This window comes from Amia ocellicauda, chromosome 4, assembly GCF_036373705.1.
Source record: "Amia ocellicauda isolate fAmiCal2 chromosome 4, fAmiCal2.hap1, whole genome shotgun sequence".
NCBI lineage: Eukaryota > Metazoa > Chordata > Actinopteri > Amiiformes > Amiidae > Amia > Amia ocellicauda.
Window position 1 is genome coordinate 29491007 of NC_089853.1, and position 15520 is coordinate 29506526.

The 15520-nt window shown below is 39.4% G+C and overlaps 1 protein-coding gene across 4 annotated transcripts in view; it reads right to left on the reverse strand.

Annotated features, from left to right (window-relative positions):
• Window positions 1–15520, reverse strand: part of LOC136748225 (death-associated protein kinase 2) — a 30495-nt gene that overhangs the window by 3710 nt on the left and 11265 nt on the right. For 3 of the 4 annotated variants that reach the window (XM_066701801.1, XM_066701802.1, XM_066701803.1), the window contains exons 3-10: window positions 12077–12298; window positions 10671–10809; window positions 7045–7174; window positions 5877–5925; window positions 5750–5776; window positions 5490–5642; window positions 5035–5080; window positions 1739–4075 (exon numbers count right to left, since the gene is read on the reverse strand). In XM_066701801.1, the coding sequence (XP_066557898.1) occupies window positions 3419–4075; window positions 5035–5080; window positions 5490–5642; window positions 5750–5776; window positions 5877–5925; window positions 7045–7174; window positions 10671–10809; window positions 12077–12298 (1423 nt within the window). In that variant the 3' untranslated portion in view covers window positions 1739–3418. Of the gene's footprint in view, window positions 1–523; window positions 605–712; window positions 803–1738; window positions 4076–5034; window positions 5081–5489; window positions 5643–5749; window positions 5777–5876; window positions 5926–7044; window positions 7175–10670; window positions 10810–12076; window positions 12299–15520 lie in introns of those variants that run through there. The other variant, XM_066701804.1, reaches the window with a different exon arrangement.

Genomic DNA, 15520 nt, shown 5'->3' on the forward strand with positions numbered 1-15520 from the left:
TTGTTTTTTCTTGAAACTGTGCTGTTTTCAGTGACTAACAAAATAAACATTTAAACCGTAATTTGGCACTTTTCCCATAGTTTCTTCATAGTAATACCATGCATGTATTTTGTGTTGCCGTGGTTTTCCATGGGTTATATCATGGTTTACAATACCTCCCACTTAGCTTTCCTACACTTTAGACTGGCTGAAAAGAATACAATAAGAGACCACTGAATTGACTACTTGAAGGGTCTTCAGTCTTGTGGAACACTAAGGAGATCGCCTGCTCCTGGAACGGGTGTTGGGAATGTTTGGAAATGCGCACTAGCCACATAAAAGCACAAAAGAAGACAGACTGACCTGACATTTTGAACACAAATGTGGTCATGCCATGACTCCCGAGGCTTTGTCTAAGCTTTTAGTGACTGGTGAGACAGCAGAGTAATCTGTCTCCACATATGAATAATGCAAATGCTTCTGAATAGAGCATAGTCCTTCACAAATGGAATATTCCGAAAAAACAGAATTTTGCAATCCTCACCGCATCATCCTGGGGCTTCATGTAGCCCTTTTTCATCATCCGAGTCAAGTGGTTGCAGAGGGCGACGATCCTGAAGGACAACTGTGAGAAAAGAGGGGAACACAGGGAGCAGAGTTCTTTTCAGTTCAGTCCAGCTTTGATCTCTTTCTTTTGCATACTGGTGAGTGGTCTGTTTTTTGCATGCCTTACCTTCCACCTCCGTCGCGCGTACTGTTTGCGGAAGTTCTCCAGGTTGATAACAGATAGTCGACGTACCAAGGCCTGCTTTGGATTCAGTGGCTAAAAGACAGAAGACACACAGCATTACAGAGTGTCTTCAAGGCATACAAACTCTGCAACAAAACCACTGAAGCAACACTCAATTATTTAGTGGAGTTTCCAAAATCTCACTTACCTGTCTGGGAATTTCACTACTACTACTACTAGTACTAGTACTAATAAGAATACACATTTTTAGGAATGATAAAACATCTGTAATGAAGTCAAATTCATGTTACATCGAGAAGAAACCTAGTATGACATTAAATAATAAAGTTTCCACAAAACCTAGAAAAGGACAGTGTCTCCTATCTGGATAATGAATATGATTTGGTGTCCTACCAGTGGGAATTATAATGATATGGAATGGAAGGTGTTATGTATCCAAGAAGGAATGGGCTCTGGACACTCTGTCCCTGGAAAACTACCCCCTTAATCTTAGAGCTTTAACAGAAACTGCAAAAGGGTACAATTTCTTCAGTCATCCTCGGTAATAACAGAGGGGTATCGAGGGTGTTCCCAAATTGAAATTACTGGGTGCTTGGTGGTCTAGTCTATGTGTCAGGCAGAATGTTGGAAGTACAGCTTTCTGTTATAAGAGAAAACACAGACCCTTCTCAAAGATATATCACAAATGTCCTACACAGCAAATCTGATTATAGAAATGTACTTGAAGGTATTTTATTAAGACAAACCATAGAAGCAACATATGATCAGGGTGTAATAAACCTCCCCACCTTATTAGGGAAAAAAACATTACCCTTCAAAGGAACGCAATGCTCATGTCCTCTGAATAATGTATAATGTACTTTATGTACTGACTATTCAGCCTCATCACGTTTGTGCTTGACAGCGTGATGAAATAATGATGTCTGTCTTCTAATTGTGGATGCTCATAACATTCTGACTGCACAGAAATAGTGAAATACTCCAAAAACACATAGAAGTCAACAGGGATCAGTTCAAGTGTACTTTATAAGGTATGATGGGTTAAGGGTTGTGGTTTTTCAGTTTGCAAATGAGACAAAGCAAAAAATGCATAGACTATCTATACAAGTCTCTGATTAACTTGGCTTTAGCAGCAGCAGAACACACATTAAGATTCAACAGAGTAATGAACAGGCTGTAATATATATATTAATGTGTTCAAATACACAGAACACACAGAAAGTAAATCCAAGTGAACACATCTGAAAACAATTCAGGCAACTGGTACAACCTTCATTATACATTTCCTCGTTTCTTTAAAATAAATAGATACATATCACAAAAGCTGCACTGAGCATGTGCACTGCATGTTTCTTGTCTGTTTGTTAGTTTCCTGGATGGTTGGTTTGTTTATTTTCATTAAAGGACATTACTGTTACAGCACAAATTGTCTTTCATCACTCATAAACTGAATCAAAGGCGATTGCGTCACATAAGACTCGGTGTACTCAACATGAGGGATCTAATGTATGACATAGCTTAAGTTTTAACTATGTTTTCTAGTAACCTTTGTTGTGCATTTAAAAAAGTGCACAACAAAAGGCATGGCATGCTTTATTTATTTATTTATTTATTTATTTATTTATCAAATATCCTTCTAAAATATATAAAAATAAAACAACATAAGATAAAGATATTGTGTAGGTACAGGTACTGTATTTTCTTAAAAGAGCTATACGTGCTAAGTCTTATCAGATATACTTAAACACACCAACAAATTGGCAACACTATTGCTTGGACTTGAAACACTGTACTCCTACAATGTCAAGTGGACATGTCAGCAACAATGACAAGGTCTTATAGAAGTCTTTTCAAATGGAATGGAAGCAGTATGTATACTGGCACGCTGGAGAGCAGGAGTGTAGTAACTTCCTGTTTAGCTCAAATGAAAGGAACTAAAATAACGTCTGTCTGTTCTCCCTGGTATTGTGGTAATGTGATAAGAGGTGATTGCGTTACAAGAAAATAAATGTTGGTTTGCTTGTGTATATTTAAAATTAAAAGATAGCACAGATAACATGATGATCCAATCACAACTTTAACTTCACAGATGTTTCGGTGTAGTTCAGGGTTTCAGCACTTGTGTTTTGTGTTTATCTGTCTGTTAAAGTTCTGGTACTGCTTTTAAGTTTTAATGGGAGTATACTGATAATGATGACTACTCTTTGATTAAGTGAACAAAAACTAAATTACGGAGACATTTTTCATCATGTGGAAAACAAAGTGGACAATATAAATAAGTTAAGAAATAAACTATTCAATATCTCTAGATCATTTCAGAAAAATTGCTTGTCTTCTGAAAAAAAAAAAGATACCACATGCACTTTTTAGCAAAGGATTATCAACGTTGATCTTGACACTGAATTGAAAAATACTTATTCTGAGCTTGTACACATAAACCAAAGTATACACTTAAGATTTCACATATTAACAGTTAATGTATTTTTTGTGTAATTAATTATACTGTATTGTGCAGCATCAACTCCTTGAATGAATTTACAAGCAAGAGCAAGGTCAAACAACTTGGTCAATGCTTTGGCATAAACAGGACATTTCAGTTTACTTTGGATGTGCAAAGATGCCTTAAAACAGGATGTTAAATCAACAAGACAATAGAAAGACAGGGGCCTGTATCCTTTTTGATTCAGTTTAATACTGCTGCCTGGACTCTCTCCTGTTGAGATTTATTTCTGAAAGCAGATCTCCACCACAGGAGCCGTTGAGGAGCTCTTTCAAAGCCTCGTTGACGTCGTTATTGAAGACAGATGAGAAGCCACCGTTAGTGAAGCCTCCATTGCCACTGTCCAGCTGAAAGGAGCTCATAACATCCTGGACCCACTTCAGCTCCGTGGAGACCTCCTGACTCAGAGCCTCAAAATGACACCTCCTCTCCAGGTACCGCCCACTGATGCTGCTGAGGTTGGAGCCCACTGTCTTCATGTCATCTTGCAGGTGCTTCTTCATGGACTCCACTTTGCGGTACTCATAGCGGATCTGGGAGAGCTCATGCCTCACGCTCTCACTCTCCTCCTTGTACCAGGACTCCTTCTCATTGTAAATCGAGACGAGGGCATCGATGTCCTCCTGCAGGGCGTCGTGGACCACTGTGATGCCACTGAAGCAGGTCTCCATGGCCGAGAGATCCTCCACCACACGGGCAAAGCGCTCAAAGTTGACATAGGTGTTGTTAGGAGGCATGCTGGAGTGGGACTTCATGGTGTACTCTTTCAAACGCTTGGTCTTGAGCTGCCTGCGCTCAGGCCTCTTGGTCTCAGGGGCTTTAGTTTCCTCCTTGTGCTCATGGGACTTCGGATAGAAGAACGCAGCATTATTGAATGTCTTACAACCACACACAGACACACTCAGGAGGAAGGAGTGGTGCACAACACTGCAGGGGTTAGTCCAAACCACAGGCAGGAGATGCAGAAACAAAACCGCAGTCAGAATTCCAGGAGTCCCGTCCATTTCCTTCTTTTTTTTAAATCAGTTTGTGCCGGGAGCCTTTTGTGTTTTTTTTTTTTAGGGTGCAACAGGATTTCCAAATTGTTAGTGAAAACACAGGTCCACACACATGCCAGCTCCTTTAAAAAACAAAGGTACCCTTTCCTGATACTACGATAATGAAGAATTAGTCCCTTGCCAAAAATGTGAGCAGCCTGATTATTTTTGATCAAACCTGATAACTTGATAGCCCAGCATGCAGCTGTATTTAGGCTATAATGGTTCAATTGTCATCAAGTGAAATCTCGCTTATTCTTCAATGGGCAAAAAAATTATAATCCCCATGGCATTTCTTGATGGCAGATATAGATAGATCGATAAAGTCCATTGAATAACAATGATGGAAAATTACACCAATTTTAGAAAAAATCGCTGACTTACAGCACTGTAATTGAACTCTTTCCAGAATAAATGCAACATGTAACTGTAGCTGTTTTACCAGTAATATAATTGTAATCAACAACACTGGGCACATATTTTGATAGAGCAGGCTTATCTGTTTAATTTCATACCACTCCCATTGTTTCATGCTATATCACACAGAACTTTCTGCTTCAATACACTTGAACATTGTTGACAATGCTGTTTTAGAAGGGATGGGCAAAACACACGATCATGCATTGGGGAAAAGGAGGTGGTTACCAAACAGTTAGAACAATGAGAGTGATAGAATGGTACACTTTGAACTCCACTGCATTCTCACGTATGACATGAATCTCAAACGCTCTAAGTGCTAGAAAACAAAAGTCCATTGTAGATGTTACCTTGATCCATGGGTGATTCAGAGCATCTTGAATAGTCAGTCTTTTCCTGCAATTCAAACAATACACACTCAAATGCTTACCAGTGAAATGCTTCTAGAATCTCTCAGAGCCTAAGCATGACTTCACACATTACACACAGAAAAACAACAGGTCACATCTCATCTTAAATCAGGAACCCGCAGGAAATTAATTCTGCATCACATACATACCAGGTGTGATTTTTTTAAAGTAATTTTCTGCATTTCTGCATTTCTGCATCTCATGTTACTACTCTACATTTCCATCAACAATTAATCAATGCATTAAATAATCCAGGAATAAAGAAAATAGACCATGATGGCACACAGATACTGACCTAATAAGACTGGAAACCAAAAACAAATTCATATAAATTTGTTTCCACTTTACACCAAAACACAGACAAAGCATTATGGGATACAAAATGTATTCCTTACCTTGTATCTTTTTCTAGCAACTGACTAATGAAACTTTTGGCCAGCTCACTGGTGCGGCTGAAAAACTCCTCATCAAAATCATAATTCATTCCTGAGATGTTTGCCAGGGTCTCTTGTTTTGACTCACCCAGAAAAGGGGAGGCCCCGCTTAACCTGGAAAAAACAAAAGAAAAATAGGATCCACAAACCAGCTGCTTTAAAACTCAGTGTACAGTGCAGTATTGTGGAGATTGTTTATTTTCCTCTGGTTTTATACTTACAGAATATAGGTGATGACTCCTATACTCCTAAGGAACAAAAAAGACAAAACAAAGTGTTAACACATTAAATCATTTTTATCAGCAATACAATTGTCCATCTCTCCAGTAGCTAATAAAGAAAGCTTACCACATGTCTGCTGCCAGTCCCAAAGGCTCATAGTTCACTATCTCTGGAGCTGAAATTAAGTGCATCATGAAAATTACAGCCATTTATATTAATATTTTCCTGTTATTATTGCATAGGCATATCCTGTTACATATGTTATATATATATATACAGTACTGTGCAGAAGTTTAAGGCAGGTGTGAAAAAATGCTGTAAAGAATGCTTTCAAAAATAGATATGTTGATAGTTTACATTTATCAATTAACTAAATGCAAAGTGAGTGAACAAAATCCATATTTGGTGTGACCACCCTTTGCCTTCAAAACAGCATCAATTCTTCTAGGTACACTTGCACAAAGTCAGGGATTTTGTAGGCATATAGTCGGGTGTATGAATGAACAATTATACCAAACAGGTGCTAATGATCATCAATTCACTATGTAGGTTGAAACACAATCATTAACTGAAACAGAAACAGCTGTGTAGGAGGAATACAACTGGGTGAGGAACAGCCAAACTCCGCTAACAAGGCGAGGTTGCTGAAGACAGTTTACTGTCAAAAGTCATACACCATGGCAAGATGGAGCACAGCAACAAGACACAAGGTAGTTATACTGCATCAGCAAGGTCTCTCAAGTTCAAGGCAGACAGGGGTTTCCAGATGTGCTGTGCAAGCTCTTTTGAAGAAGCACAAAGAAACGGGAAAGGTTGAGGACCGATCTCAACATCATCGAGTCTGTCTGGGATTACATGAAGAGAGAGAAGCAACTGAGGCTGCCTAAATCCACAGAAGTTCTCTAAGATGTTTGGGCCAACCTACCTGCCGAGTTCCTTCAAAAACGGTGTGCAAGTGAACCTAGAAGAATTGATGCTGTTTTGAAGGCAAAGGGTGGTCACAGCAAATATGGATTTGATGTAGATTTTTCTTCTGTTCACTCACTTTGCATTTTGTTAATTGATAGACATGTTAATAAATTATATTTATTTTTGAAAGCATTCTTACTTTACAGCATTTTTTCACACCTGCCTAAAATTTTGCACAGTACTGTACATTGCTCTGATATTTTGTAGGTTGCCCGGACAAGGGTGTGTGCTAAGAAATAAATAGTAATAATAAATAATAATAATATAAATGGAACATTTTTGTAGCAGATCCAAATCTAAACCCACTCTTTCTACATGTACTTACCAACAAATTCTGGAGTTCCAAAAATGTTTTTAAACTCCACTCCATCTTCAATTTTGTGAGCAAGGCCAAAGTCAATCAGTTTGATCCGTGGTAAAGGGACATTTTTGTCCAGCAGCATTATGTTTTCTGGCTGTAAGCAAAACAAAACAAACCCTTCTGGTTTAGCCTATATCAGATGTCTATCGGAATCTCCACAAAAAGAGCTGCAGGCTGTCGGATGCTTCTGTAAACCACAGAAATAGTAATAAACTCTTTGCAAGTATCTGGACATGTACAAACTTGTAGCTTGCCAGCAATCTCTCAAAGACTATTCCCTGTAAAATGTTCTGTAAGGAGGATTTTTGTCTACCTGCCCTTATATTTTTATTTATTACATTAAATAATAGATCAGTGGTGCCAAAGTTTTTTCAATAGTGGGCCACATAATCAGAAATCCATATGTGTGCAGGCTGCATATTTTTTATTGATAACAATATAGTGAAGTATAGTTATCTAGCATGACACCAGGTGGAGTCAGTTACAGAACGGTAGTGGCGGACAGGTGGTTAGGCCCTGTTGGGCTACTAGTTCATGTGTGCTAGCTAATGGACCGCACTGAATTCCTACAGTGATTTCACATTGCCTTAATTTAAGGGAATGACACCCCCCCACCACCACCAAAAAAAGTATTTAAAAATCTAAAGTAGTGCTATCTGCTATTCGAGTCATACTTGCAATCACTGGTTCATGTTGTGTGAGTTTAAACAAAACAAGCAGGCCATTCAAGGTCGTATAAATGAAAGCTATATGTGTCGAGGCTGCTGTCATGTGGGCTTTGAGGTCTTGATGCTGGCTGTTCCTGGCGGTGTGAGAGTTGACTTCCACACACTAAGAGACTCTCTGTCTGAAAACAAGGATAAATGTAATCTGTGTGCTCTATGCTAGAAGCCTTCGCAGCGAGAACATGCGCGTGTAGGAGGTCTGTTGTGGCTTGTTGTTAGGCCTCAAGAAACACAAAGTACTATTTCAACTCCAGACAGCAGCATAGACAAGATGCGAGCAAGTCAAATGCATTTCAACAGCTTCAGGGGCATTAATGCTGGCTGCCCAAGGACATTATTTTTTAAAGTGTATTTGAAACACCTTTATTTAAATAGATCTGTTCTTTTATGTAACAAGGGTGAGACTCAATAGAGAGCTTAATCCTATTGCATAGTCAATTAGTCATTATGTAGATTTGTATTCAACAAATTAAAGTTAAAATAGCACAAACAACAGCTTAACATACAGGCCACCACAGAGACTAAATGTGTCCTCTACTCAAGACTACAACACACATTTTTCACAAACTGATATACAGAGCTAACCCCGAGAGAATGAGCAGGAAGTGTGTTTACCATGATTCACAGATTCTAATTGATATCGCCAATAACTGGTAAATAAGTACTGCTTCATTTCCCCCCACATAAGCACATTGTTATCTTTTCGGTAGCAATAAAATATAAAACACAATAGCTGGTGCTGATGTTTAAAGATGCAAACTGTCAGAGCTGGCTGATTACACTTTTCTAGGGATATATTATTTGCATTGGCTTTGAAAGTGAGAAGCAGGGATGGTAAGGAAACATTTACACAGCTCTGCTTTCTGTAATCAGGTTTCTCTCAATATGATTCCACCAAAAAATGTAATTAAGAAGACTTTTTCCACATTGGACTTCAAAGTCTGTCATTGACCCTGAATTATTTTGTAATGTAACTGATACGCATATAAATGTCCCACTTTCTGATGCAGTTCTGATAGTTAACAGTATAGTTTATATTGTTATTTAGTTTATTTCATTGCAACAAAGTCACGGAATTCACTACAGGCAATTCTGCAACTTCAAACAGCTGCGTCCCACAAGACTGTGGACTTTAAGGAACATTCTTTCCTGGAGTATATAACCCATTGCTCTTCATCAGTCACTAGCTAAGAATCAGATTGTCCCTGGAGTGACATCTAGTATTGGACATGCCTTTCTCATCCAAACCTTGAAGTGAATCAATTGCACAGTCTTCCACCATCTGGCAAAAATCAGTAGATATCCCTGCAAATCTTGGTGTTTTTAACAGTGACTTCTCTCTTAAAGTTAATTTGTCTCCCTCCCAAACTAATGTGCGATTTTTGGCAGTATTCTGTTTAGTTTAGAAAATAAATTTCCAACCTCAGTGAAAAACAAACCAGTACAGCATGTCTCCACTTTTTATTTTATCTATGTACTTTTCTGTAGTAGATGGACTTTCAGTCAAGCTTTACACATTCACAGATGAGATGGGCATGTAAGGATAAAATCTCAATGTACTAAATTTTCTCCAACCATGAGACCACAAAAGTATAGAGTATCCACTTCTTCTTAATAACAAAACACAAAACAACACCACCAAAAAAAGCCTTTGTTATTTCATTATTTTGTAGTCTGAGTCCTCACTTAAAAGTGAAGCCTAAAACCACAGAATCTGTGGGAAGATAGACAATATTTGAAAAACCAAAGAGACAACCTTGCTCCCTTCCTCATTTAAAACATTTAAATTAGTTAAAATTACTATGAGCTAACAGCAATAGTTTTGAAGTGTGTAAGCTGAGCAATGTTAGTGTTAATAACTTTAATGACTGAACTGGGCCATTGGCATTGACTTTCGCAAGCGTGGTCATCGGTGAGGCCTCCACGCCTGTCTAATTTCCTCGGGATATGCAACTCCTTCTAAGTGAATCTGCACAGCACCTGGCCCCTGAACTCGGAACCTGCCGTTACATACTATACCTGACCCCAGAGCGCCTGTGAAAATGAGACTTCCCAGAAATTTTACAATACTCTCCAACTGGCTTGCCCATAGGGTATTCCTACCATAGCAACTGGCCAGGACCACTCTGTCATCACTGGGATAAAGAGGCATTTAAACTACACCCCAGCCCTAAGCTTTTTCCCTGACACAGCATTTTTCACAACCACAAAAGGAACCCAATAGTCTGTTTAGACTTCTGCAGCCATATTTTTGGTGTGTGTGTTTCTATTCTATTGGTGTAAAAGGCTTCAGTCCAAAACATAGTCAACATATTCTGGAAAATAATCTACTCAGCTTGAAATTCAACAAGACTTCAAGAGACTTCCATTTCCAGGAATAACAATATTAACAAAGCATTTAGTTTGGACCATTTTAAAATAAATACATACATACAAACACAACACACACACATACATACATACATACATACATACACAAAAACACTCAAGTATTGTCAAAACCAGTACTGTGCCTCAGTACTTAACTTTACTGCACAAGGCAATAATTGCTGCAATGACAGAAATCCAGGAGAACCAGTACTCAAATGATCTGACCTAGTCCCAACACACAGGTGGGAAGAACTGAAAATAATTACAGTGTTAGTTACAGAAACATTCTCTGTAAGCAAGCTTGGACTTGAGGCTTTATTAAGTCATAAAGTTTGCTCTGTGCCCTCTTGTATAAAGGCACTGGCTTCAGTTTAGGCATTACTGCTTCACTTCACTGTGAGGACTGCACATGACAGCTACACCCCCATAGTCTGAATCTCTGAATCATCTCCGAATTAAGTATCTCTGAACCAAAAGGGACTTGGCAATACCAACCTTGAGATCAAAGTGTGCAATTTTCCTGGAGTGAAGATAGTGGACTCCATCAAGGATCTGCTTTATAAACTGTGTTGCTTCTTCTTCACTCAGAGACTCTTTCTGTGCTAGAAAATCAAACAGCTCCCCTCCAGATACCCTAAAAGCAAAAAGTGGCAGGGTTACCTTCATGGCAGAAGTGCGCATACTGTGTAGAGAAATCCGTTTCATGCTTGACTTTTGTTCACACATACAATGATTTTCATCTTCTTCTTCTTTACTGTTTCATGATCAGTAACTACTGTCCTAAGATGCCTGAACTCATGTTGCTCACATCCTCAATCAGATGTTGTTTCTAATTAAATTAAAGTCCACTCACTGCTTAGAACAGTCAAGTCCTAAAATGTGTGACAGTTCAAAGGTGTGATGGAGAGATGAATCTGTCACAAACAATTTATTTTCCCCTCCACATGCTATTACTAATTCATGTAGTCAGAAATAATTTAATGCATTCAAATCAGCAACCCCAACAAGGAGCGTCATTATAGCGGACGTGTCGATTGGACCGACCCTGTATTTAGTCGATAATTGGGTCTCCATGCACATCTGCCATCTTGTCACTGTGCTGGTGCATTCCAGTGCAATTTCTCCTGCAAAGTTTCAACAGAGTCCTGCATAGTGCTGTCTATTACTGCAGACCAATTAAAATCTGCACAGAATTAACATAAGCAGCCTTTTCATGAAAACACACTAGGGTTTTATATCATTGTCCTGATATACAGACACCCCACTGAGTAAGTTAACTGAACATTAAAGCTTTCCTTACAATGATATTACCCAGTATACAATATAAGTCATTTCATGATGAAACTCCAAAAAATGTGCATTGCAACTCATGAAGTGAACTACTTAGCACTGGTGAGCAAGATTATGAAACAGGCTTTCTTTGAAACCTTTCTATCCAAAAGGCCCCCATGGTAAACATGTGTGTGTGTCAGTGTACATACACGACAAACACAATGTAAATGAATGGTCTTGTAAAACAGGCTTTCAATTCAAACTAGGCTGCTGGCAAGTCTTAAGGAGTTCATTTTCACTCACTGCTGCCAGATTAAAATGTGTTAAAGTTACATTTAAAAAGGATGTGGTTTAAGATAAGCTTTGTCCTATGGTCAACACGATCTCTACCTTACATGAATAGGGTGGATTAATTATGTAATATATAGGCCATAATGTGTCTGTGAAAACGCTATCCTCTGCTGGCACATGCCCAGAAATAACACAACGTTAATAATTCTAATGAGTGTGACAAGGAAGGAGTCGCATGTTCTTCCGAAATGTGCTGTTGTGTGAATTTCCTGTTCTTGTTTTTTTCTGTTTGCTCCCCCACCTCAGAAGAAAGACAGGACGTCCTCCCTTGTACTCACAGCTCCAGGATGAGCACCACATCTGTACGGTTCTCAAAGACGTCGTGCAGCGTGACGATGTTGGGATGCTGGGTCTGCTGCAGGATGCTGACCTCTCGCTCGATCTCCTCGCGCCGTACCCCCCGCCGGCTGCCCCGGCTCTGCCGTTTCTTGATGAACTTGGCCGCATACTCCTGGCCAGAACTCTTCTCCACGCAGCACTTCACAATGGCAAACTGCCCGCTGCCTCAGGGAGACACAGAGCAGGGGGTCAGCTTTACCCTGATAAAAATTTGCTGTTTTGTACAACGGCAAGACCACAGTAAACTGCAGAAATGCAAAGTGCCATCATGGTAAAACATGGAGAGGTATTGTAAACTGTGACGTAAGCCACGGCAAAGCAAAATACAAGCATGTCATAATCAGGGGAAAAAAATTAGGAGAACTGCCAAATCGCATCATGTTTGTTTACTCTTCTCTTCCAGTTTTTCAGTCCCTATAATCACTATGATCCACCTCCCCCCACTCCCTCCACATCCCTCCGCCTCATCCTGAACAATCGTGCTTCAATGCCAAATAACTAACAATGTTGATAATGTAACTATGTGCGTCATGCACTCCTTTACTTTGTATCCCAGCTCTGTATTCTGTGGTCAGAGACTATCCCTTGCCAGCATGACAAGGGTAGCTTTAATAAATCTTAAGTCATGTTTTTGAAAACCACAGTAGATTAAGGTAGGGCTGTCATCAATAAACAGGCCCTGGCTCCACTGCTGGAAGCCAACTGGAACTAAAAAGTATTCAAAACTTTACCCACACAGTCTCTGGTGACCTTGGACAACGTGGGATTAAACATGTAGAGCTGTTTCATGACATTATGTGCTGGATGCCAGTTATATATTGGTATTCTCTCTTCTGCTTTCCATTTTAACTGTGTAAAAGTGCATTAGCACTGAAACAGGTTGAAATCAAATTCCAATGTAATGATGAATCACATGATAAGCTGTGATAGGTAGGGCCCTGTGTTTCGCATGATTTTTATACTATATTAGAGTAAATTGCAGGGTCCCAAATACACCCTGTCCTTCCACCATCAACGCCTGACATTTTTTGTACAGTTATAAATAATAGGGGAGCAAAGAAAGTATAATGACTTTCTCCCTTTCTCTCCTTAATCCAGTTGTGTCAGCCTCTACAGTATCTCCAACACACTAGTGGGAAACTCCCTACATATCTGGGCTTACCTAAGTTTACAGTAATTTCCTCAATCAGAATTGTGTGAGAATTAATAGGGAATTGTTGTATCATGATTTACTGCATTGAAATGAATATGGAATGTATACCAATTGTGGTTTGTTTCTACTTATGTTTAAAACAAAGGCACATTCTACATTCAGTAGATCCAGATGGAGAACATAAGCATATTGCCCCTACAGATGACAAAACAAAAATAAGAGAATGACCATAAGTAGCTGAATGCATCTTGAGCTGAGAGACACTAGTGGTATTTCAAGGTGAGGCACAATATAGACAGCTGTTCAGAAAGCACTGGCACTGTCTTTGATCATTTTGATGAACTCAATAATAACAACCATTGGTTCTCAATAGTGCAATGAGGATCAGCGAGTGAAAGGGTCAGAAACACTTTGCCTCGATACCAGCTCACCACAGAGTGTTACACCCTCACAGGAAATGATAGTGCAGCACATCCAGTCAACTCAGACTGATAGACATCACAGATGGCCTGCTGAGTGGGAAACAAAAAAGTGGCCACTGTTGACCTTCCAATGCATTCTCTCAGCTTTTTTATTTTATTTTATGAATTCAGTGTGTAAGAATGCGTGTCATTACAAGTCACCTATTTAGCCTTTTGGACTGGAAACAAAATACAACAGCTGAAGCGGGAAACTGTTGTGGTTGGACACACCAAATTAATATGTGCACTTTTGTTCTAGTACAATGAAGAAGGGTGTTGCTGTATCGACCTGTATGTGCCACAGGATTAATGGTTGCTGTAAAGTGATAGAATTACAAAGAAGGGAATTTACTTTTGCATTTAATCTCCCCGAGGACTGGAAAAGTGCCTGGGAAAGGAATCAGTAATACATCTGACTGGCTGGCTGTATCTCACAGTTTGGCGAGTGAGATATTTCAAAAGACAGGTTGAGCCCAGAGGAAAGACTCCTGCTCCGGTCTCTTGCGGTGTTGCTCATTACAAGAGGTAAGCCTGGTACAGAAAAACAGAGGGCTGGCATAGGTACAACACCCAAAGGTAAATCGAAAGGTATGAATCTGCTGGACTTCATATCACGTGGTTGTATTGTGTAACCATCAAAGGACTCAACCCTAATGTCACACACGTTCCCAATGGAATTGCATTTTAGCAACACAATAGACCTGCTCTTGTGCTTTAGAAGGAGTCAGTAATTATAAAGAATTAAGCCCCGTCATCTCATAATTTGAGAAAGGGCCTTAAAATAAAACAATGTGTGAGGAAGTACAGCCTCCTCTTCACTTCACTGTTCCACAAGAGTTGCTGCCACACCAGACTTATAAAAGGACACAAACGCAGGAATAAACATAGCTATTGAGACCCCTGTTGGAATGCCTGTGATCTTAATTATAGGACTCAGACTTGCGAATGTGGCAAAGGTGAATGTGGTGACAGGTCCTGATGGAGTTTTGTCCGTGGTGATAGTGGGGGGTGTGCTGACGTTTTTTTGTTTCCGTCATGCTAGCTGGGGGGGCTGACGGTGTTCGTTAAAAAAAAAAAATACTTCACTCATTTGGGCGCCCCTAGCATTTGCCTATTCTGCCTATGCCACGTGCCAGCCCTGGCCCATTCACTCTCACTGTAGAAAATCTAAGTTCATCGTGACACCCCCGTTTCAACATTAGTTTAATTCTATGGGCCTAAGTGAGACCTGGCTCCTAATAGCACATGCACACAGAGATAGAATAACAGGAAATCAACAGAACATGTTAAATCTTAATCTCTTCCTTTGAATCTTTATATATGATTATATATTTTCAATCAAACATAAGGACTGTTCTATTGGGCTAATAATGCCAATACTTTTGTATTTGGGAGCCAAAAAATTTTAAATTATAAAAATTATTTTTATGTTTATTTAACATTTTGCATTTTTGCAGAAAACGTCATAGCTGATTGAGTAGGCTGGATTTATGTTTGAATAATATTTGCGTATAGTGCTGTTTGACTAAGGATGGGATGGAACTGGCGAGGAGAGAAATGAAAAACATACTACTGCAACTAGCCTTACAAGGTCAGTCATGAAAAGAATGAAAAGGTTATGGGGGGGGTTGGGGTGTCCCATCTGTTTTCTTGCTACTGTCTGCGAATGAGTAAGGTTAGACACCACTTCCTCGTGTGGACCAGTTCCTGATTAGATACACACGAACCTAAAGATAGAAGCTGTCTCTAAACAGCAATGTGAGGAATGC